The sequence below is a fragment of the Microtus oregoni genome, unplaced genomic scaffold, assembly GCF_018167655.1.
Source record: "Microtus oregoni isolate MIOR12 unplaced genomic scaffold, Mior012 000016F_ref0000370, whole genome shotgun sequence".
NCBI lineage: Eukaryota > Metazoa > Chordata > Mammalia > Rodentia > Cricetidae > Microtus > Microtus oregoni.
This window is the reverse complement of record NW_024543075.1, coordinates 24,013,113-24,037,890: the sequence shown is the minus strand read 5'-3', so window position 1 is coordinate 24,037,890 and position 24,778 is coordinate 24,013,113. Positions and strand designations below refer to the sequence as shown.

At 45.9% G+C, this 24,778-nt stretch overlaps 1 protein-coding gene across 1 annotated transcript in view; it reads left to right on the top strand.

Moving 5' to 3' along the window:
• Positions 1-24,778, top strand: part of Eef2k (eukaryotic elongation factor 2 kinase) — a 63,390-nt gene that overhangs the window by 10,187 nt on the left and 28,425 nt on the right. The window contains exons 2-3 of the mRNA XM_041667244.1: positions 3,421-3,736; positions 24,273-24,373. Coding sequence (XP_041523178.1) covers positions 3,497-3,736; positions 24,273-24,373 — 341 coding nt within the window. The 5' untranslated portion in view covers positions 3,421-3,496. The remainder of the gene's footprint in view (positions 1-3,420; positions 3,737-24,272; positions 24,374-24,778) is intronic.

Sequence of the window (24,778 nt, the reverse complement as noted above, 5' to 3'; positions counted from 1 at the left end):
GATGAGGTCAGATCACTGAATCTGGAGTTACAGACAACTGTGAGCCACCCAAGATGGTTACTGGCTGGAAACTGAACTCAAGTCCTCCAAGAGAGATTGTTGCTTTTTTTTTTTTTTTTTTTTTTTTTTTGACGCTATCTCACTCTCTGGCCCAGCTAATCTTAAGCCTATGATCTCATTGCCTCAGTTTCTAGAGATATTTCCAGAGGCATGCCCTAGCACACCCAGCTCCAGACAAATGGGTGTCCAAATCCTTTGGCTGTTTTTATTGTGTTTATTGATTGTAAGAGTTCTTTGTTGAGTCCCTTATCATATGAGTTCATGATTTTGAAAACCTTTTTTTTTTCATTTTGTAGGTTGTTTCTTTATTTTTGTTATTTATTTATTTGTATGTGTTTGTCTCTGCCATGACAACCCAACATAGGCCAAAGAACAACGTCGGCCTTTGTGTTTCTCTCTCTCTCTCAGATTTCATTTATTTATTTATTTATTTATTTATTCAGTTTTAAGATCAGGCTTATCTAGCTCTCAGAGTCTGTCCTAGAACTCAGTGTGTAGACCAGGCTGGCCTCGAACTCACAGAGATCCGCCTGCCTCTGCCGCCCAAGTGCTGGAACTAAAGACATGTGCCCCACTGCCTGGCTACTTTTTATGAGTATTTTGCCTGCCTGTGAGTATGCATACCCCATGTGTGTCTGGCCAGAAGAGAGTGTCAGGTCCCCTGGAATTGGAATGATGAATGCTTGTGAGCTACTGTATGGGTGCTGAGAGCTGAACCCTGGTGCTCTGCAGAAGCAAGAAATGCTCTTACCCACTGAGCTGTCTCTCCAACTCCCCTCTTATATGACAGTGTCCTTCATCACACACAAGCTTTTTATTTTAACTATTTATTCTTTTGTTACTGGTACTTTGGCTGCCATGTTGAAGAAATCCTGTTGATTATGGTCACAAATTACCTATAGTCTAGGCACCTGAGAGATGGTGACAGCAGGGACATTGTGAGTTAAAGGCCAGCTCGGGTACACAGAAAGTTAAAGGACACTATATAAAATAAAACTTATGTCAAAGAAAACCGAAATACTCGAGGGCTAGGCTGGAGCGCGTGCCTAGCATTTGCAAGTCCCTGGGCGCCGTCTCCAGTACCACCCCTACTGCCTGCACCCAAGTCTCTGTTTATTATGAAGGTTCTGAAGATGTCCTGTATTTCCTGAGTTTGGCTCTTATGCCTTAGTCTGTTTCCATGGAACATTTGCATGCACTGTAAGGAAGGGATCCAAGGTCTCTCCAGCCCCATGTGTTGAAGATCATTCTTGATGAATTCAGTCATTTTAGTATCTGGCTGGAAGTCATTAGCCCTGCAAGTATAAGACTTCCTTCTTTACATTCTTGCCTCACTGTTCCCTGGCCGTGTTGGTGTGTCCCTGGGTGCTGGACCTCCCCACTTCTAGCCATCACATAGTACCTTATTTTGTAGAAAGAAATACTATAATTTATATAACAGGCCTTTGCTGATGGATATTTGGGGACACTAGCAATTTCTTCCTGTTATTGAGTTATTGGAGTTCCAGGGGACAATTGCAGGGGTGTTCATTTACTGAGGGGAAACACATCAAATGCCTTGTCTATGCCAGGCACTTATAGGCCAATCAGTGGGCATGTGGCTAACAGAAGGAAAAGGGCCTGCAAGATGGCTCAGCAGGTAAAGTCATCCACTGCAAAGGCTGATGGGAGTCTGTCAGCCTTTGCGCCTGCTCTGTGACGGGCACATAGCTGTACATGTACACATATGCACACACACAAAATAAGTAAAAGACTTATTCCATGAGGTGGAACCCCTACCCTTCACTGCTTGGGTGACCAAGAACCTGAGACTAGGTAGCCCAGGGACCTAGAGCAAAGCCAAATACTACTGTTCTTTAAAAAAAAAGACGATTCCTAATGACATTCTGCTGTACTCATGGGTCAGTGCCCTGCTCAGCCATCATCAGAGAAGCTTCCTCCAGCAGCAGATGGGAACAAATACAGAGACCCACAGCCAGACATGCAGAGAGTGAGAGACCTTGGGACACTCAGCCCTAAATGGGATGTCTCCATTGTATCCCTCCCCTCAGGGCTTGGGGAACCCCACCAGTAGCAGTAAGAGCCAGAGGATAGAGGACACCAAGAAAACAAGGCCCTCTGGATCAGCGTGAGCTCACAGAGTGAGGCAGCGTGCCCAGGGCCTGCAATGGTCTGCAAGGGCCTGCACCAGGTACTCAGTGTATAGATTATGTAATGCGCGAAACAATCCCCCATCAGTTTGGATTTAAAGAGGTATTTATTTTAGGGGTAAAATTTATAAAACACCAACCATCAGGAAAGGAGTCTAGTCACTGGAGCAAGAGCTGGAACCAAGAGAGCTAGCCAAGGCTTGCCACTCTTTTTTAAAGAACCCCCCAGTGGGCTGGTATTTCAGCCGCTATTGGCTGAAGGAGCAGAAGGCGCTCCCACAGCAATTATGGCTTCCATATTAGTGATTCTATGGGATTACTGGGTGTGCGAGTGAGTGTCTCTGATTCTTATGCCTTCTTTTGGGCCCTTTTCCTTCTGTTTGTCTTGTCCAACTTTTATGTAATAGTTTTGTTATATTGTATTTTATCTTGTTATATTTTATTATTATCCCTTAGAAACATTTTCTTTCCTAATGAGAGACAGAAAGGAAGTGAATCCACGTAGGAGGGGAGGTGGGAAGGAACTGGGCGGAGTAGAGGGAGGGGAAGCCTGTAATCAGGATATATTATGTAAAAAAAAAAAATCTATTTTCAATAGGAAAAAAAGTGTAAGAAAAGAAAGTACAGAGGACAGTTTAAACTCAGGATGATCACTGAGAAGACAACAGGGAATCTGGAGTTTTCTCTGAAGTGTCATCCTTTGGACTACAGCCCCCATAACGAGAAATGACGGGGCTGTTCCAGGCTCAGGGAAAGAGTCCAAAGGCCTTGGGGTGGGGACGCCCTTGATGTGCTCACTGAGTGGAAAGAAACCAGTGTCCCAGGAAGAGCGGCTAAGGCCTGAGGATGATGGGCTGGGTTCCAGGGGCCCAGCTGGTGTAGCTTAGAAGGATTTGAGTTCTAGTCCTTCTGTGAGGGGAGTTGCTGGAGGGTGGGTAAGAGGAGGAGAGATTCGATATGGTTTATGTCCTTAAAGGAAGATAGCTGTGACTCTTTGCGAGGCACTTCTGGTTCCCAAGCGTTCAGAGTTCTCTGAAGTGAAGGGACTGGGCCAGCAGGTGTGGACATTTGAAATGTTCCCACCTTATTGCCAGCTTGTTGCTAACAGCCTCTCCACATGATTGCTCTGGGTTTCTGCTGGCGTGGCCATCTTCAGCATCATGCAGGTACCCCGACCACCCTCATGCCCTCCACTCTGCTTTCCCCGCAGGACTGTCCTTGCTGCTCCTGCGCAGTAACTCTGGCTGCACAGCAGACCCCTCGAGTAACACAGGCTCCCCTGAAACATGGCAGACGAAGACCTCATCTTCCGCCTGGAAGGTGTTGACCGTGGCGGGTCCTACCAAGCCGTCCACAATGGGGAGTCTGACACAGACAGTGACGATGATGAGGACTACTTCATCTGCCCCATCACTGATGACCGCATGTCCAACCAGAATGTCAGCTCCAAGGCCCAGAACTACAGCAACCGAGTGAAACCAGAGTGTAGCTCCATAGGGTCACCGGCCAGTTCCTTCCACTTCAAGGTGAGTGGCCACCTGTTCTGTGCCTGTGTCCTGCTCACCTATTATGAGGGATGGGGAGCTGGGGTCTCTAACTGATGTCATAATAGTCTTCAAACCCTGGCAGTGTACCTGTGTGCATGAATCTGGTGAGCTTATTAATAGCTTAGGGACAGCATCTCAGCATTCAAGAAAGAATGGAGCAGGGTACAGTGAAAAACATGGAAGAGCGTTAGGAAGTATAAGGATCTTATATTATAGTTCATGGTTTGCTGTTGTTGCTGAGACAGGGTCTCACTAAGTAGTCAAGCTGATAATGAACTCATCATGATCTTCTTGCCTCAGCTTTAGGAGTGCTGGGATTACAGTCTGTGCTTGGCTCAAGATTATTTCTCTTCTTCCTTCCTTCCTTCCTTCCTTCCTTCCTTTCTTTTTCCTTCCTTCCTTTCTTCCTTTCTTCCTCTCTTTCTTCATTATGATTTATGGAGACAGAATCTCATGAAAATCAGCCTCATTATGTTGCCAAGGATGACTCTGAACTCCTTTTGTTGTTGTTGTTGTTGTTTTGTTTTGTTTTGTCTTTTGAGGCAGGGTTTCTTTCCTCTGTGAAACAGTCCTGACTGTCTTGGAACTCACTTTGTAGATCAGGCTGGCCGTGAACTCACAGAAATCCTGCTGGCCTCTCCCAACACTTGGGAGGGATGTACTTAAAGGCATGTACCACCACTGCCTCACGACTCTGAAGTCTTTATCCTCCCACTTCCATCTCCCAAATGCTGAGCTCACAGAGCCACCAGGCTTGGCTAAGATCTCCCTTAGAACATATGTACAGGAATCCATTCTTATCCGTGAGCGGTGTGTTCTAAGACTGCCCAGGATGTGGGAGACATGACTAGTGTCTAATCCTCTGTGTGTTATTTCCCCCTGTACACACGTGCCTATGATAAAGTTTTAACTCTTAAATTGGACACATTAAAGACTAACAGTCACGAATACTGTAACAATATAGTTTAATAAAAGCTGTGTGCTGGGAGGTGTGGCTCAGTGGTAAGTTCTTGCTACCCATGCACAAGGCCCTGGGCACCCTCTCCAGCACTGCAAAGATCCAAACCGGAACAAACAAACTGTAAAGTTGTAGAAGTGGGATCCCGCTCCTTCTCAAGATAACATACTGTGTACATGTAGATACGTCCGTGCTCTCTCTCATTGGCCACACGTAACTGAAACCACAGAATGGGAAGCCACAGATAAGGGGACCACTGGCCCCACCCTTCACAGATACAACAATACAGTGGCTTGGTTTTGGTCTGGGCTTCCAGTAAAGCACTCGTTATTTTTTTCAAGTCTGGAGAGACAGCTCTGTTGGTAGAATGCTTGCTGGCACACATCAGGCCCCGGGGGCCGTCCCTGGCATCAGGAAACATCCCAGCACCTGTGAGGTGGTGGCGGTGGGCAGCAGGATGGCCAGAAGTTCAAGGTTACCAACCTGGGATAAGAGACTCTGTCTTTAAAAAAGACAAGCAGGCTGGAAAGTAGCTCACCCGGTGAGAGCGCATACAGCTCTTGCAAACAACTCAGGTTTGAGTCCTGGCACTCTCTTCAGCTGGCTCATTACCATTACCGCCTGTAACTCCAGCTCTAAGGGATGTCGTGCTGTCTTCTGACTTCCCTGGTCACCCTTATCCACACGTGGCATACACACACATGCACACGTGCGCGTGCGCACACACACACACATACACATGTGTGTATATATATGAAATTTTTGAAAATCTTAAAAGATACATTTTTTAAGACAGAACAGAAAAACTTGTATCGAACCTCATGCTTTTATTGAGGTATTATTTAAACAGGTATGAACTTAGATACTGAATTACGTGTTTTAATTCAGTTGCACTTGTATATGGCCTACTAGCATTTCTGATAATAAGTAACCACGGAGGACAGCGAGGCAAACTGTTGTGTGCCATTCTCTTTGTGACTTCACCTGTGAGGGGCAGGCTGAGTTCTTGTTAACCATTGTTTTTGGAACAGCACCAGAGATTGTGTGCACACTGGAGGTGTTTAGTAAGTACCACTCGGCTTTGGGATGTGACAGCCACATCCCAGCATATGGCCTTAGCTGTTTACTACTGATGGAAAAATAAAGGCTTTTGTAAAAGAACTATTACATGCTGGAGGTAGAGCGCATGCTGGGCACGTCCAGGGTCCATTCCCAGCACCACCACCTACTCAGAAAAAAAATCCTTTGCAGTAATTAACGCCCCTCCCCTACGTTTGTTCTCTGCCTTGGATATTGTCGGTGTTTGAGGGTCCAGGGAGCTACACTTCCACTGTCACTCTCGGTCTCAGGGATCCCCTGATCCTTAAGGACCTTAGCTCATGAGTCATGGCTTCAACACAGAGCGGAATGTCAGGGCTAACCAGTTCATGAAGCACGGTGGTTTGTTTCCTTGTCTTTAGAGAGGGTCTCACCATATAGCTCTGGCTGGTCTAGAATTTACTGTGGAGACCAGGCTGGCCTCAAAATCACAGATCTCAGACCGCCTGTGCCTTTCCCATGTTGGGTTTAAAGGTGTGTGCCCACCATGCCAGCAAAGTTGGGGTTTAATAAAGGGTTTTTTGTGTTGTTTTGCATATATATGTGCTGTTTACATGTTCTCATGTGTGATATTTATTTATTTATTTATTTTGGGGGAGGGGTTGAGAGAGCGTAACAGCCCTGGATGTCCTGGAACTCACTCAGTAAACCAGGCTGGCTTTGAACTCGCAGAGATCTGCCTGTCTCTGCCTCCGGTGTGCTGGAATTAAAGGCACGTGTTACCACTGCCCAGCACATACGTGTGATTGTATGTGTGTGTAGTGTGTGGAAACCAGAAGTTGATGTCTTCCTCCATCACTGGCCACTTTATCTATTGAGGCAGGGTCTCTTTATGCAGTCTGCTGATTTCTGGCCAGCCTAGTGGCCCTGAGGATCCTGAGTTCTGAGATTACAGGTGGTGGCCATGCCTGCATGATCTTTGACGTGGGTGCCGGGTCCAGCTCTAGTCTCCTGCACTTAGTCTCTGAGCTGTATCCCCAGACCCAGTCAAGAGAATTGAACGTAGGCTTCAGCAGAAGGGTTGAGAGAGAGAGAGGTGCTCAGAAGGAGAGACAAGACACCACTGAGAGCATGTATGTGGGCGTGCTTCTTAGAACAGATCAGATAGACAGATGGGGGGGTGCACACCCTGCTGCAGGCATCAGCTGCTCGGCTCCCAGTTTTGGTTTTTTGTTTGTTTTGTGTATTTTTCACAACAGTCATCATATGTTGGATTTTGGTGAGGTTTGAAGGGTTGCTGAGAATTGGAGGTTCCTGGGTGTTCCCTCAGGGGTACCTGCAGGATTACAAGTGATAATGTAGAAGTGTCTCACAGGGGTACAGAAGACGGGCATCATTGTAATCAAAGTTTTCTTGGGGATCTTTAGGTGATGGTTGGGGGAGGAATGGAGGCACTAGCCAAGATTCTCTGCATTCAGGCCTAAGCTTGGGACATTGTTACTTACCATAAAATATCTATGGAGGCCGGCGATGGTGGCACACGCCTTTAATCCCAGCCAGCACTTGGGAGGCAGAGGCAGGCGGATCTCTGTGAGTTCGAGGCCAGCCTGGTCTAAAAGAGCTAGTTCCAGGACAGACACCAAAGCCTGACTCGAAAAACAAACAACAAAAATCTACGGAAGGAAAATTAACCCTGTGAGCAACTTGTATAGGAAATGTTTATTGTTGGGGTGGGCGTTCATGGCTCTCCGTTGATGAGTGGCTTTATTTTTTTGTTTTGGTTTGTGTTTTGTTTCTCTGAGACAGGGTTTCTCTGTATAACAGCCCTCATTGCCCTGGAACTCCCTCTATAGACCAGGCTGGTCTCACACTCAAAGAGATCTGCTTTCCTCTGCCTCCCAAGTGCTGGGATTAAAGGTGTGAGCCATTACCAACCGATCTGAGCGGCTTTATTTTAACCTAACTCCTGAGTGAGGGCTCCTTTCCCTTCCCATGTCCCATAGTTTCCCTGTCTTTCTAGACTGCCTCAAAATCTGTATTTGTCTAGTTTTTAAAAAGTATTTTAATAACATGTTACATGTGCGTATTTAGGTGAGGGGATTTGTTTTTTATTTTATTTTATTTTTTGAGACAGGTTTCTCTCCGTAGCCCTGGCTGTCCTTGAACTCACTCTGAACACCGGGCTGGCCTCTAACTCAGAGATCCACCTGATTCTGCCTCCTGATGCTGGCATTAAAGGCGTGTGCTACCACCCTCGGCTGGGTTAGCAGATTTGTGGTGTCAAATGTAGTTCTTTATTTGTTTTGCTCAGAAAGTCATTACCTTAGGGTTTGGCTGAGGAAGAGAGAGCGTTTGTCTTAGGGGCTCTGCACACCCTGGTGGTGCAGTTGCAAAGGAGAGGGAGGAAGGTGAGTGTTACTGGGCTTTGTCTAATAACATGGAGGGAAAGTTAAAAACACTGTTATCCTTGTTTAATTTGGTCTTTACAGACAGTGACTTAGCATTATAAACAAAATACCTGTAACTGTATCAAGATTTAATATTAAAGCCATCCTCCATGCCTTCAGAATTTGTCTTAGAAAATTAATAATTTTAGTTATTACAGACACTGGGTTAGGTTGGTTTTTTTTTTTTTTTTCCTTCCCAGGCTAGAGTTCTAGCTTATCTTGTTCTCCATCACCTAACTCCAGAAATAACTCAGTCTCCTCTGGGTCTGTGGGGACCCTGAAGGGTAGGTTCCAGTTTATCCTGCTTGCCGTGGAGAGGCAGCTTTGGAGCATACTCCCAGGACCCCGAGCTCCCTCTTTTCCCAGCTTCCATCTGCAGAGACAGCTAGGACTCAGTATGCAAACAGCTCCAAAGCCCATGCAGAGATCTCTTTAAATGGCACGTTGTGATTCTAACAAAGACATTTGTACACTAAATGAGTGATGTTGCTAGGTAATTGTACTTAAAAAATAAAAAAATAAAAAAAAAGTCAATAACTATTCCAGGGCCTGGGAATATGGCTCGAAGGAAGACTGCTTTCCTAGTACTACTCCGCCCTGGGTTTCATCTCCAGCACCACACACTGTCTCATGAGCTCGACAGGTTAGGCTAAGCCACAATCCATTCTTAATACACCAGTTAGAGAGAAAAGTAATAACAAAAAGCCAAGGAAAGATAGTCATTCTGTGTGGCCACACAGTACAGAGGAACAAATTAGAGGTCCAGCGCCCGCCAAGTCTACCTCTGAGGCACTGACACATGAGGCTGGGTTTAAACAGAAGGCTAGAGGTAGGCATAACAGCAGTCCTGGTCAGGTCAAGGGTCACCCCTCCCATCACTGGCCCACTGTGTCTCTTCAAGCTGATCTGATGTCAGAGCTGTTGGAACTCTCTTCCTGGGAAGCAGCCCCTCCCCCGGCCGGCACCTGGAATTTAACCTTTCCCTTTTCCCAGCATGGGATTCTTGGGAAATTTTAATTCTTTGGAGTTCATTGTTTAGATAATCTGAAAGCCCAGCGTCTCCCCATGAATTATCTTCCCTCCCCCAGGACAGAGCCTCAAGCTTGGCTTAGGAAGCACTCTGCAGCTGAGTTCTGGCCTCAGTCCCCAAATGCAGTGTCACCAGGTCACATACAAATCTCCAAACAGCCTAAAGCTCCTCACTTCTTCAAGGCTGAGCTCAGAGCCCTGGTAGAGGAGCTGGGAGCAGCTCCTGGCATAGGCAGCCTCCCTTCGCATGCCTCTGCCTAAAGCTTCTTCCCGTTGAAGCCTTGCTCAAGGAAACCTCCAGTCTAAACTCTGCGGGGGCTCCCTCTGTATTCCTTTGGGCTCTGAGCAGATTCCTCAGGTACCTGTCACTTGTTCAGTGTCACTCCGTGAGCCAGCTCCTCGCTGCAGGCTGGGGGCTGTCGATGACCCCACAATTCCTTAAATTACATATAAGTAAGAAGCAGTTGGTAAAATATTGAACCAGGCATGAGGTGGTTCAAGTCTTCATTGCTCACCGTCAGACCTCATTGAAAGCAGGCTCTGATATTTTTTTTTTTTAATTTACTGTTGACATGGTAACCTGGGTTGTTGAACCAAAATGGCCATCTCGCCTTCCCCCCAGCAGGTTCTGGGTATGCATTGTGAAATGTCAGCATCCAAGTCCCCAAGGAATTGGGCAGAATCACTGAGAAGGGTCTCAGTAGCTACCAGCCTTCCCCTCAGGGGAAGTTTGCCCTATGTGAGGAAAGGCCTCAGTAAAGTGTTGAAACCATGACAGGGAGAGAGATTTTGAGATGGATTGACTAAGGAAGAGTGTCACCATCAGGGATCGATTTAGGACAGGATCAGATGGGGTGACTGTTCTTTTCTTACACCTTGGACAGTTCTACAGTTTTTGGTTTGTTTGGTTGATTTGGTTTTGAACTTTTCATTCTTTGAGAATTTCATGCATATCAATAATTTTGGTCATAATTATGCCCACTCCCCCTACCATCTCCTTCCAGATAAATCTCTTCTGCCATACCTCCCCATAGTAGTTTGAGCTTTTATTTTTGTTGCTTTTTTTGAGACAGGGTTTCTCTGTGTGGCCCTAGCTGTCCTGGGTCTCACTCTGTGATCAGGCTGGCCTTGAACTCAGAGATCTGCCTGTCTCTGCCTCCTGAGTGCTGGGATTCAAGGTATGCACCGCCATCACCCAGGCTTGATTTGGGCTTATAGCTCAGGCTGGCCTCAAACTAACTCTGCAGTGAATGACCTCAAACTCCTGATCTTTCGATCTCCCTAGTGCTAGGACCGCAAGCGTGTGCCACCACACTGGGCCCTTCTACATTTTCTTCTCCCTTCCCCCATTATAAATTGTATTTATTCTTAGTTTTACATTTATTCATGTATTGTGTGTGTTGATATGTGTGTGACCTGGCACTTGCATGGAGATCAGAAGACAACTTTTTCGCAGTGGGTTCTCCTTCCACCTCTGAGATACAGGAATTATTTTTGCTTGCATGAAAAGCACAACCTTGCCCACTTGGCCGTCTCATCAGCCCTGCTCAGCCCTTTTGGAAGGACTGGTTTTTCTTGCAGTGCTCAGGATTGGAACCCAGAGACATATAGATTCCAGGGCAGTTGAGCAACAACCCCAGCCCTTTGAGAAAATTGTTGATGAATTTCTTCCCCTTTACTGCAAATAGCATACACAATGCAGTCTTTAAATATAAGTGCAAATATATTCACAAACTATATAAATATATGCAAATGTATTTTATGTATGGCAGATTCACATATGTAAATTTATTTTTTTTAATTTCATATGTGTGAGTGTCTTACCTGCACGTATTTCTGTATGTCACTTCTGTGCCTGGTGCACCCAGAGGATAGAAGAGGGTGTCGGATCCCCTAGAACTCAAGCTAGTTTTGGTTTTGTTTTGTTTTTCAAGACAGGGTTTACTCTGTAGTTCTGGAACCTGTCCTGGAACTAGCCCTTGTAGATCAGGCTGGCTTCGAACTCACAGAGATCCGCCTGCCTCTGACTCCCAAGTGCTGGGATTAAAGGCGTGCGCCACCACCGCCTGGCTTCAAGATAGGTTTTCTCTATAGCTTTGGAGCCTGTCTTGGTACTAGTTCTTACAGACCAGGCTGGCCTCAAACTCACAGAGATCCACCTGCCTCAGCCTCCGGAGTGCTGAGATTAAAGGTGTGCACCACCACTGCTGGGCTTCCAGCTAGTTTTGAGCTACCATGCGCATGCTGGGAATCGAACATGGGTCCATTGCAAGTGCAGCCAGCGATCTTAACCACTGAGCTTGTCTCTGCAGCTCCTACTATATAAACTTAAAAAGTCAATCTTTATAATATATATAATCTGTGCTTACTGTACATACAGATAAAACAAATCTGAACTGTAGACAAATGAAAATGTGTCCCCCCCCCCCCCATCTCAGCACAGAGCATGCCCTCCAGAAAGGTCTGTTGCTTAGGCCAGGCTATGTTCACACGCCCTGATTTTCTTCCCTTAGTTTTTGTGGAGACGTTACAAGCTGGTTTCCACCCTTATCCATCATCCCTTATCCCCTTAGGAGCTGACATGAACTCTAGCTTCCGTAGCTTGGCTGTGGCTGGGCAGGCTCTGCCGTACGTGGCTCATTCAGAACGGTGTACACAATGATCCCGATAGCCCCAGACAGTGGGCAGTTTGCCAGATGGTAAATTGAAGTTGTGTTCCTGCGAAGCGACAGGACTGTGTTCCCTCCCTGGAGATCCTGTCTCAGAGTGGTGGTGTTAATGCCTGCAGTTTGGATCTCACTATATTTTGTGGGTTGTTTTTTTTTTTTTTTTTCCATTGTTTGGGATCAAGCCCAGGACCTGAAGTAATAAGGGCAGCAGGGCTGCGTCCCCCACACCCGGCCGCCCACATGGCTAGCTTATGCCCCGAAATAATTACATGGACACTGTATTCTTTTAATCACTGCTTGGCCCATTCTCTTCTAGGCTAATTCTCACATATTAATTTAGCCCATTTCCAATCATCTGTGTGTAGCACCCCAAGGTGCGCTTACCGGGGAGATTCTAGCCTAGTCCATCCTGGGTCCGAGCTTCATCACGTGTGTCTGCCAGGGAGCAGGGCATGGCGTCTCTGCTGAGGCATCTGCTCCCGAGAGAGCTGTGGAGTCTCTGACCTCACTTCCTCTTCCTCCCAGCGTTCTGTCCTGTTTTCTCCTCCCACCTATCCTCTAACCAATAAAATGGGCCAGGGCAGTTCCTTTATTAGCCAATGACCTTCCTCCATCATTTCCCCTTTTTCGGTTTAAACAAAAAAAAAAAAAAGGCTTTAACTTTAACATAGCAAAATTACATATAACAAAACAGTTATCAAATAAAAGTTACAATAATCTTTATCATAACTAAGGAAAACTATAACTATAACTAACTATTCTTAACTCCATCAAAGACTCCAGAAAGATATAATATTACCTAAGTAAACAAGAACTAAGAAACTTTTAAAACTCTAGAAATGACAGAGACATCTCGCTGCCTGGACAGTCACCCAAAGTTCCTCTGTACCGTTGGGGCATCCATCTTCAGCCTTCAGGCCCATGGTATCCAGCAGACATTTCCATAAAGCAGGAAAATTCAAAGTCAGTTCAGTCACTATCTGTTGTGTCCTGCAGAATGTCTCGCAGACTCTTTCATGAATCAGGAACCCCGAAAGATCATCTCACCTTAGGCAAGTTCAGTAGTCCTCTCTCTGCGGGTTCTCTGTTTCCAGTTTATGCAATAGTCCAGGCAAGAGCAGTTTCTTGCCCAAATGGCTATCAAACCCCATAAGGTGCCTCTTCGATGCCCATCTTCCTCTTGAAGTAGATTGGTGCTGCCAGGAGCAGAGTGTCTCATTGTCATGAAAAGTCCTCAGTTATTAAAACATTAAATGTCCTATTCTGTAATCTTTGAAAGACACGAAGAATGTCTATCTAAAATATATCTCTATATATCTAGAAAATCTAACTAACATGACTACAAGCTTTACTATTATTGATGATTATCCATTAACAACCTATATTTCTCAATTATACAGTACATATTTAAATGAACTACACAATCACAATACCTTAATCAAAATCAGAAACACTTATACATATAACAAAATTGACCTTAAATTTCTATCAATAAAGCAAAATCTATACTAATGCAAATTATTCATACCTATATCATATCCCCCTTTAAATGTAAAAGAACGTTTATAAACCATATTTGGGAACATGGGCGCAGTTTTTTCTCTCCAAACTGCTTCCTGCTGAATGGGGGCGTCGTTAATTAGGTCTTTCATGGTATAACCTGTGTGCTAGTCTCATCTCAGTTGGCAGTTGAGCGAAGCAATTTTTTGAAGGCGTGCACAGGAACCATTCAGGAGGACGTGGTCCATCATACCACATCGGAATAGAAGAAATGAACAGCGTCTCATCCTCTGTGAAAACAAAAGAAGAATCTCTTTTCCAAAGTATCATATCCTTAGATCCAAATTCAAAATAACTATGTCGGATTAGTTCAGCAGCATTTATAAACAAATATCTTTTAGCAGCTGTTGCTCCTTCCTCAGCATTCAAATAATTCAAAGAGAGCATAATAGCATACAGTATCAAAATTCTCTGTGTATTTTCCATCTTTGTGCAGCTTTGTTTTAACCTCTATTTTGTTTATTTTTACTTTTAAACTTTTTGCTTTTTGAGACAGGTTCTCTGTATCTTTGACCTGAAGTAACTCTGTAAACCAGGCTGTCTTTGAACTCTCAGAGATCCACCTGTCTCTGCCTCCCAGGCATTGGGATTAAAGGTGTACACTACTACACCTTGAACTCACAGAGATCTGTTTGTCTCTGCCTTCTAGGCACTGGGATTAAAGGTGTGTGCTACCACACACAACAACTCTCTTCCTTTTTTTGTTTTTTACTTCAAGAACTTCAACTTTTAGTCTGCATATATTTTTAACACACTTTAAACCATTCAGAAATTTTCTGTCTTTGAATCTCTCTTTACTGTATATCTCTCTTTTTCTGACCACATGAGTCTTTAATTTACCAAGCGATCTCAGTAGGACTAAAGGCGTGGCTTTGCCAGCTAGATCCAGTCCATTCCTTAGCTTTCCAGCCTCATGGCTGAGGTACTGGCTGTAGCCAGCAAGCGAGCTTCAGCAGCCTGTGTTTGCAAACCGCAGGGACCGCCTGCGTAAAAGAGTCAGAGTTTGTCCTGGCAGGACAGCCCAGAAAGCCGGCATTTTTAAATGGCGCAGCTTTTTTCCTGCTACGGCTGAAAATCGAAAAGCATGCGTTCAGCTTTTCGTCAACACCATTTACGTGTTTCGTGGCAGGACCTCTTAATGAGCTGCAGGCTTTGCAGCTAAAGCTGAGTCAGGAAGCCTCTCTTAGATGAGGCGCTTGCTTGCCTCTAGCAAGCAGAGTAGAACCGAGAAATTGCTGCTACCAAGAAACCAGGCACAATGCTTTCATTTTGTTCTAGAATTACTTCCCAAGCTGTCTCAGGCTTTATGTGGAAGCAGTTGTCCATGTGGGCGCCATATGAAGTAATAAGAGTGGCGGCAGGGCTGCGTCCCCCACACCCGGCCGCCCACATGGCTAGCTTATGCCCCGAAATAATTACATGGACACTGTATTCTTTTAATCACTGCTTGGCCCATTCTCTTCTAGGCTAATTCTCACATATTAATTTAGCCCATTTCCAATCATCTGTGTGTAGCACCCCAAGGTGCGCTTACCGGGGAGATTCTAGCCTAGTCCATCCTGGGTCCGAGCTTCATCACGTGTGTCTGCCAGGGAGCAGGGCATGGCGTCTCTGCTGAGGCATCTGCTCCCGAGAGAGCTGTGGAGTCTCTGACCTCACTTCCTCTTCCTCCCAGCGTTCTGTCCTGTTTTCTCCTCCCACCTATCCTCTAACCAATAAAATGGGCCAGGGCAGTTCCTTTATTAGCCAATGACCTTCCTCCATCACAGGACCTTGTGCTTACGATCTTTCATTTGTTTGTTTGTTGTCTTTAAAAGCTGAATTTCTCTCATTGGAGGACAGTTTCCTTGTACATACGGCTTTGCCTGTGCGGGGAAACACTTGCCCAAGAATGTCCTAACTAGCAATGGAGTGGCTTGGGTAGAACCTGGAATTTAAAATCTTGTTGTATGGCTGATTGCACCAACAAACTGCCCTGCTGTATGGGGTACCTGCTGTATGGGGTACCTGCTGTATGGGGTACCTGGCTTCCCACGTCCCATATTCAGTTGCGTAAGTGCCGTTCATGCTGTTAATGTTCTAACAGCTTGGTTTAAAAACACAAAAAACTAGTCACTCCAGAATGAGACTGGAAAGCCAAGGTGTGATGACTCACTGAACAGAGACGTGTCCCTGCCTCCTGAGCCTATGAGGCTCCACCCTGGCACCTCAGGCTTCAGACCCATGACCATAGGAAGTAAGCCAGAGGCAGTTAACTGTGTTTTGTGCTTTGAGAATGCAGTCAGAAAGCAAAATTTGCAGGCTTGATCTGGCTTGATCGGTGGCTCAGTGGCTAGAGTTTTCCTAGCAAGCCTGAGGACCTAGGTTCAGTCTCTAGCATCTTAAAATAATAAAAAGAAGGATACCCTAAGACTCTTTGATCTCCTGAAAAATGAAAGCCTGTTGGCCAGTTGAAAAAGAGTCCTGCTGGCATAGGAAGGGAAGCTGTCTGGTGACGTAGGGTGCCCCACAGGAGGAGTGTAAGAAGGTTGTAACCCTGTTGCAGGGGCTCACACTACCAAGGAATGTGCTGCAATGGTGTGGTGCAGTGTGCAAGGGTGTTGATTGACAAGGGCTTCCCCCTCCCCTGCTTTCTCTTAGTCTCATTTTTTTCCTAGCAATTTTACGAAAATATAACCCACATACCGTATAGCTTACCCATTTAAATGTACCATCCAGTGTCTTCCAGTATATTCATAAAATTATACAGCCATCTCAATAGCTGGCTTTGTCGAAAGCTGTACCTCACAGGCACCGCTTCCATCTCTGCCTTTGGGACCACTAATCTACTCTCTGTCTCCGTGAATTTGCCTTTTCTAGACTGAAGAAGTTTTTGTTTGTATATCACACTATGCATACAGAAGTTGGAGGGCAGCTTGCGGAAATTGGTAGAAGGAGGGATCCTAAGATCAAACTCAGGTCGCAAATGCCTTTAGCCCCCCCCCCCCCCCCCCAGCCATCTCGTTGTCCCATAGACACTTTGTGTGCATAGACCCATTCTGAGGGGTGGCCTAAGAAGGTCTCATAGTGGCCGTGTTTAACTCCTTTTGCCAGCCAGGGCAAAGCTTCCTTTCCACTTATCCAAAGTTTTTCTGTTCTCTGAACCTGGACCTCTCCTACTTATCTCTCTGTCCTCCCAAATTGCCATGAGATGCCAGTAGAATGCAGTGTGGGCCTTGATTTTTATTATTCCCATCTTTACCTTTCTTCCTAACCAGGGCTTTGAACCCCCTAAGGTTACAGTTGTAGCTACTTCTGCAAACAGAATTTTCTTATGGATTTTTGGTTTGATTGCTTTATCCTGAGACAGGACTTCTCTATGTAGCATTGACTGGCCATGAGCTTGCTATGTAAACCAAGCTATCCTTGAACTCCCAGCCTTTTGAGTGATGGAATTAAAGGCATCTGCTACCACATTCAATTATTTTACTTTTTAAACATTGTTTATATATAAACATGCATATTTGTTTATATATATTTTTGTGTGTATATATATATATATATATATATATTTGTATGTATATATTGTGGGGGAGGGCACACACTCTGTGGCACGGGTATGAGGTCAGAGAATAACTTGACTCATTTCTTCCCTTCTACCACATGGGTCCTGGGAATGACACTCCTATTGGCAGGCTTGAGCAAGCACACAGAGAGAAGGCTAGGGAGATAGTTCAGTGGCAGGATGCTTCCCTAGCACACAGGAAGCCCCAGGTTCAATCCCCAGTACTGGAAGAAGAAAAAGTCACCTTTCTGCTCTGTGGTGGCCTGTCACATGGATGTGCTTTAATATTGTTTCTTCGGTTTCTTGGGATTTGTGTGTTGCTTTGATGGTCTCCAGTATTTCATGGAGGGCTGGAGTCCCCGGATGCACATAGAAAGCTGCTGAGTGTGTGTGTGGCAGGGTGTGAGGCGGCCACACAACACTGTGGGTCTCCTCCCAACCGTGCTTGGCTGTGATCCTTCACCTCTTCCCTGCTTTTCACGTTTTCTCACAGAGTCTGGTATGAACCCTCCGTTTCCTACAGGAAGGAAAGCCTGGGCTGACTCAAAATTGTATTTCTTGGACTCTCCAGAACAACAGAGAGACAAAACATTTATAATGGAACAGTTGGTCATGGAAGGATGGCTTGTTTGGTCCCTGGATGCTTCATAAAAGGCTACAAGAGCTGTGATCATGGAAATAATAATAATGTTAAAACAAAGGTTGTAACTCAGAAGGCAGAGTACTTGCCTAGCACCCGTGAAGTCCTGGCTTCAAGCCCTGCATTAGCTCAGTGTGGTGGTGTACACTGTAATCCCAGCACTTGGGGAGGTAGAGATGGGATGGTCAGAAGTTTAAGGTCATCCTGGACTATAACAAGTTGGATCTTAGCCTGGGTTACACGAGATTCTGTCTCAAAAACCAAACCAAAACAAGAACAAAAAACCTAACACCGTTGTCACTTGTACCAAGGGCCTCAAAGACACTTTACATTTTTTCTAGTGTTACCCCCGCATTTTCCAGGAAATGTGTTCATATTTTGAGATTCTGTTTATTTGTTTTATCTTGTATTCTTTGACTTAGAAGAATCAACCCGCTCTATTCCCTTTTTAGCTTTGCTCTGTGTGGGCTTGGGCATGCTCTGTGTGTGTATATGTGTGTAGGCTTGGGCATGCTCTGTGTGTGTATATGTGTGTGGGCTTGGGTGTTCTGTCATCACACGCATGTGGAGGCCAAAGGATAGTTTGTGGGAATCTGTTTTCCCCTTCTTCATTGTGGGTCCCAGAGATTGAACCTACATTGTCAGACTTGGGCTCAAGTACCTTCTTCACCCATTGAGCCATCTCTCCTCAGCCCTCTAAGATTTATGTTATTTATGTGTATGGGTGTTTTGTCTATTGTACATCTGCACCATATGCTTGCCTTGCCTGCAGAAGTCTAAAAATAAAGCATTGGATCCCCTTGGAACTGGAGTCACAGATGGGTGTGAGAGCTACCAATGTGGGTGCTGAGAATCGAGCCAAGACCTCGGGAAGAGCACTCAGTGCTCTTAATCTCTGAGCCTCTCTGTCCCTTTTCTGAGACAAGGACTTGCCATACCGCTAGCTGTCTTTGAACTCAGGGGTCTCCTGCTAAGGCTGGAGCTACGTTTGTCTGCCACGGTTCCTGGCTCTTTTTCTCTCGTTTAAGACAAACCTGCGGGGCTGGAGAGATGGCTCAGAGGGTAAGAGCATTGCCTGCTCTTCCAAAGGCCCTGAGTTCAATTCCCAGCAACCATATGGTGGCTCACAACCATCTGTAGTGAGGTCTGGTGCCCTCTTCTGGCCTGCAGGCATACAGACAGAAAGAATATTGTATACATAATAAATAAATAAAAATATTTAAAAAAAAAAGACAAACCTGCAAAATCAACTCACCTGCTCAGCAGCTGAGATTTAAGATCATTTGAACTAGAGACTATTAGAGCTGATTTAAGAATCCTCTAACTGCTGGGAGTGTCACTCAGTGGTAGAGCACGTGCCAGCATGTATGAGGCCCTAGCAGTATCAACAAAGACTCCTTTAATAGTGACTTTGGTTTACACTTTTCAGGGCTGAGAATATAGTTCAGTGGTAGAATACTTGCCTAGCTTGCATGAGAACCTAAGTTCAATCTCCAGCACCACACACACACACACACACACACACACACACACACACACACACAATCCTGGAGTATGTTCTCATTGTAAGACGTATGTAGGTAGTTTTCCTGACCTGATGGTAAAATATCACAGCAGTGACAGTGAGCTCAAATGGAGTCACCCCTGATGTCATCTGTCCTGTGTGCAGAGTCCCCAAAACCTTTATTCTTACTTGTCAGCAAAAGCATGAATTCCAAAAACCAGCAGTAATGGGACCAAGATTAAGGGGACCAGATGTTAGTGCTAGATCTCATTCATTCATTTGTTTGTTTTGGTTTTTCAAGACAAGGTTTCTTTTTGTTTTGTTTTTCTAAACAGGGTTTCTCTGTGTAGCTACAGTCACCCTGGAAATCACTTTGTAGACCAGGCTGGCCGGTGCCATCACCACCCAGCAGGCTTTTTTTTTTTAGTTTAATATTCATTTGGTTATTTTGTGTATACCTAGCATTTATGTGGAGGTGAGAAGACAGTTTGCCAACTTGAGGGAGCTGTTTCTCTCCTAGCAGGTGGGTCCCAGGGATCGAACTCCAGTTGTCAGAATTGGCAGTAGTTGTTCCTGCTCAACTATCACCCCAGCCCAATATTAGACTTTTTATACTGTGCTTTAAAAAGGAAAAGCCAGGGGCTGGAGAGATGGCTCAGTGGTTAAGAGCATTGCCTGCTCTTCCAAAGATCCTGAGTTCAATTCCCGGCAACCACATGGTGGCTCACAACCATCTGTAATGAAGTCTGGTGTCCTTTTCTGGCCTGCAGACATACACACAGACAGAATATTGTATACATAATAAATAAATATTTTTAAAAAAAAGGAAGCCGGGCGGTGGTGGCGCACGCCTTTAATCCCAGCACTCGGGAGGCAGAGGCAGGCGGATCGCTGTGAGTTCGAGACCATCCTGGTCTACAAGAGCTAGTTCCAGGACAGGCTCCAAAACCACAGAGAAACCCTGTCTCGAAAAACCAAAAAAAAAGGAAAAGCCAGTTGCAGCTACGTATGGTGGTGAGCAACTATAATCCCAGCCCATGAAAGGCTGAGGCAGGAGGATAGCGAGCTTGGGACCAGCTTTACGTAGCGAGACCCTGTCTTAGAAACAAGCCAGTTGTGCTAAAGCCATCTGTAGCTGGTGTGGAGTGACTCCTGAGATTGGAAAAGGTGATTTTTGTCCCCCTGCCCCCATGCCATTCCCGCACCTATAAGGTACTTTCTTCCTCGTTTGCTGTTTGTTTTTGTTCTTGGTGGTATTGGGGATAGACCTTGGGACCTCGTGTGTGCTAGGCAAGCTGTGTACTGATTATCCGCAGCCCCAACCCTTTAACTGTGGTTTTGGTTGGAGCTACTGAGTCTAGCCAGATGACTTCTGTTGATAATCCATGCCCCCGCCCCCCAGGGACAGCCCTTGTCGCTGGCACTGTAGGCAGTGGTAGAGTCATCCCTTCAAGACAGACACAGCCAGAGAACCATGTCTCCACAGGTATAGACATGTGCGGAAGGACAGGCAGCCTCCACCTCCCCAGACAGACAGATGAGCCATTCCCAGCGGCTGGAGTATAAGACAGTGATGTGCCTCTTGACATACAGGGATTGAGTTTCAGAAGCTATTTTGGATGTCCGCTTATCTGCTGGGGAGTCATTCATAAGAGGGGGAAAGATGAGCGCAAGCCAGTTCTGTAGTAATAAACTCAGTTGCAAATGTGTAAATTCTATACTTCCTTGGCATAATCTCCCACTAAAACTTGAATAACATATTTACTGCAGCTTGGAGCATAACTTACAAGAACATTCAGGGGCAATTTCTGATTTTTTTGTTTCACTGCTGAGGACTGAACCCAGGGCCGAGCCCTCTGCCACACTGACCTGTTTCCCAGGCCCCTAGACTTTAAATCTGGCTCAGCAATTACATTGAAAAAAAAAAAAAGAAAGAAACAACAATTTCTCCTACTGAGATCTTGCACAGTATGCAGAGTTGTAGAGACAAAAATACTAGAGTCAGCACTGTGTGTTCTGGAACGGACTGGAAGGCATCCAAGTACGATCTCCTGGGGGCACATGAGTAGGGTATACCTACACAGTTCTCTATCCCACGGCCCTGGGAAGGATGCGGTCTGTACACACAAGCCAGAGGGCCGTCGAAGACAGAGAGTTACGTGCAGAAAGTAGGATTCAGAAGAGAAGCAGGGCATGCCGCTTGTGAAGCACACCTTTTAACAAAGGCAAAGAAAACTTTCTCAATGTCTGCATCAAGCATCAGCCCAGGAAGGGCTGTTGGGAGGACTCCACTTTCTCGTTCAGAATTCTGCAGTGTGCGTGGTTTTTATGTGAAGCAGATGATCCTTTTGGAGTGTGGGGAGGGTGGTGCTTAGGACCACTAAAGCATGAAGTCCCAGGGATCTGCTCCCCCAAAAGGATGTAATGTGTGTTCACTGTGTGTTTCCAACCATATTTTAAAAAGTGTATGGAATGGAACTCACTGAAGGCATGCATGGTCAGTGGCTGCTGGGGTCTTTTCTGTGTTGGCCTAGTAGGTTCACTAATCATAAATTAGCTTCCATGCTGGAAGAAAAAAAAAAAACATGGGCTTTGCAGACATTGGAGAGCCTCTTGCAAGGGGAGCCCAGGCTCTTCTTTCTGTCTCTGTCTCTTTGTGTGTGTGTAAGGCGGGTGTGTGTGTGTGTGTGTGTGTGTGTGTCTTAGCTCCTTTCCCTGATGACTTCTAGCACTGGGCAGCTCTGCTGAGGCCTGGTAAGCTGGACTTTTTCTAAGGTTAGCTGGGGCACCGAAGGAACTAGTGGTACAAAGGTGATCTGAAATTGCTGTCCCTCGACTGCCCCTTCCCTGATCCAGAACTCCTCCTGGCCTGTCTCACCCAGATGGCGCCCAGTCCCCTACCAATTATCTTCCCCACAGGGGAAGATCTACAGGTCTGGAAGGGAGTTTGGATCTTGGTGATTCTGGAGCAAAGATTTAAGTTCCTTTGGGGCAAAGATTTGAGTTTCTTAGGAAGAGAGCTAAAGGGTAGTGAAGATTCAGAGTGCCATGGACTAAGGATATTGGTTCGGAAAGGGCAGGGAAGTTTCTGCTGTGGTCTCCTCAAAGCATACAACAGACTGAAGACAGCTAAAATGGGAAGCTGCTGAGTCGGTCTGTTTTCTGTTGCTGTGACAACACAAACAAGAATGGATGGTTCATGAAGAATAGTTGCTGGATGGGTGTCTTGGCATACACCTCTAATCGCAGCCCTCGGGAGGATTTTTGTGAGTTTGAGGCCAGCCTAATCTGCATAGTGAATTCTAGAACAGCCAGGACTATACTATGAAACCCTGACTCAAAAGGAAGAAAAGGGGGAGGGGAGTGATGACAAATAATTAACTGAAAAATTCTTATTAAATAGAAGCTTATTTAGTTTATAAGAACGGATCCTGTGTAGTCCAAGAGCACTATCTGGTATCTTCCTGACATCTGGTGAGAGCCTCATCCGGCTGAGTCATAGCAAGGCAGAGGGCATCACGTGATATGATACAGTGACTGTATTAACCCTGTTCTCATCTTGTAACACCACCGGGTGCCATCGTGGGGCTGGGAGGGGGCTCCATCTCCCTGGCCTCCTCTGCTCCTAGTCAGCTCCCAAGGATCCCATCTCTGAATACCATCCGCATGGGAGTCTAGGGATTGAGTTTCCAACACATGAGGCTTGAGGGACTCAGACCAAAGCACCTACCATAAAACCATTTAGCAATGTTCCTTCCTCTCCCTCCTCTTCCTCTTTCTTCCCTTCTCTTCCTCCTCCTCCTCATTCTTCCTTGCTTTGAGCCAGATCTATGTATTCCTGTCCATCCTGACACGTTCTGTGTAACCCAGACTGACCTCAAACTCTTGGTAATCCACCTGCCTCAGCCTCCCAAGGCTGGGACTACAGGTTGTACCACGATGCCTAGCTTCCTTAGCCTTCTGCATGAAGATAAGAACGTGTTTAAGCAGTCCTTGCCTTCGTGCTTAGGTTGGGTTCATTTTTGCCAGATCGTAGGATGAATCTTGAATTAGTGTGAGAGTGAACTTAGTTCTCTTTCTGTGGGGTTGGTTCCTGGATGCAGGAGCTGCTGGGTGAAGTTAAGGAATGAGGGTTTTGTTGTTGGTTTGCCCCCATTATAGCTCTTTAGCGGGTTGCTGTGTGCACAAAGTGTTTGCAGTGGTACTGCATTAGGAGGTCAGGGTCCTGGCACTCACTAAAAAACGCCTAAACTTGTTTAAATGGGAGAAAGGAGCATTTCTGGGGGCCAGAGCTAGGGCCTTGTGTATACCAGGCAAGCACCCTATCACTGAGCTATACTCCCAGTCCAATATCATGTTTTATTTTTTAATATTTTTGAGACAGGGTCTTAACTGTGTCCTGTAACTGTGATGGCCAGGCTGATGGCAAACTCACAGAAGTCTGCCTACGCAACACTCATATTTTATTAATTTTTGTTTGTTTTTCGAGACCTTGTTTCTCTGTCGCTTTGGAGCCTGTCCTGGAACTAGCTCTTGTAGACCAGGCTGGCCTTGAACTCACACAGATCCACCTGCCTCTGCTTCCCGAGCGCTGGGATTAAAGGCACGTTACACCACTGCCTGGCTCAAAAAATTGTGTGTGTGTGTGTGCGTGTGTGTATGTGCGCGCATGTGTGTGTGTACATGTGCGCATGCACATGTACACACACACAGGCTTCAGTGCCTGAAGAAGCAGGAAGAGGGCAACAGATCTCGTGGAGCTGGAGTTACAGGCAGCTGTGATCTGTGTAATGTGGATGTGGCTGTTCATCAAACCAAACTCAGGCCCTCTACAAGAACAGTACATGCTCTTGACCACTGAACCATCTCTCCATCCCTCAAAAGTCTTATTTTCACTTTCAACTTTTTGGCAGCAAGTGAAGAAATATATAATTAACATGTCAGTGACTTCTATCTTTAGGCGAAGCCCATGAGAATTCTCTGGGTCCCTCCAGGACTGTTCTTGGGAGGACAGCGGATGGGAATCCTTTCTTTTGGATGCTGTGGTCTTCCCCTGGGGATATAACTGGGGAAGAGGCAGCTGGCTGCCCCTGACCTGGGCCTAACGCTCCCTTTGCCTTCTGCAGGAAACCTGGAAACAGGCGATTCAGAAAGCCAAGGGTATGCCTGACCCCTGGGCCAAGTTCCATCTTGAGAACATCGCCACGGAACACGCTACCCGGCACAGGTTAGCAGTTTGTCCCAGGGGCTTTGAGGAGTCCTTGTGGGTTTGGGAATGGGAGGTGTCATGAGTCCTGCTTCTGGCTAAAGAAAGAGAACCAAAACAGTGTCTGGAACAGGTAGGATTGTCAGAGAGGCCCAACCAGCTAAGTCTGTACTAACATTCAAAACTGGGAACAATCTGAACCGTGGAAAACTTTTGGTCCTGGATATCTTAGATAAGGAGAGGGGGACATTTCATGCAGCAAAGGTGCGTCTGTCATCCATCTGAAGTAGGTTGAGAGTTGAGCAGCTCCTTGAGGCAGCTCAGGGACCCAGGCTCCTCCTGACTTGTGACACCATCCTCCCAACACTGTCCTTGCAAACAGTAGTAGAGGCAGACAGTATCGAGACAGAGCAGCCGGTTTGATGC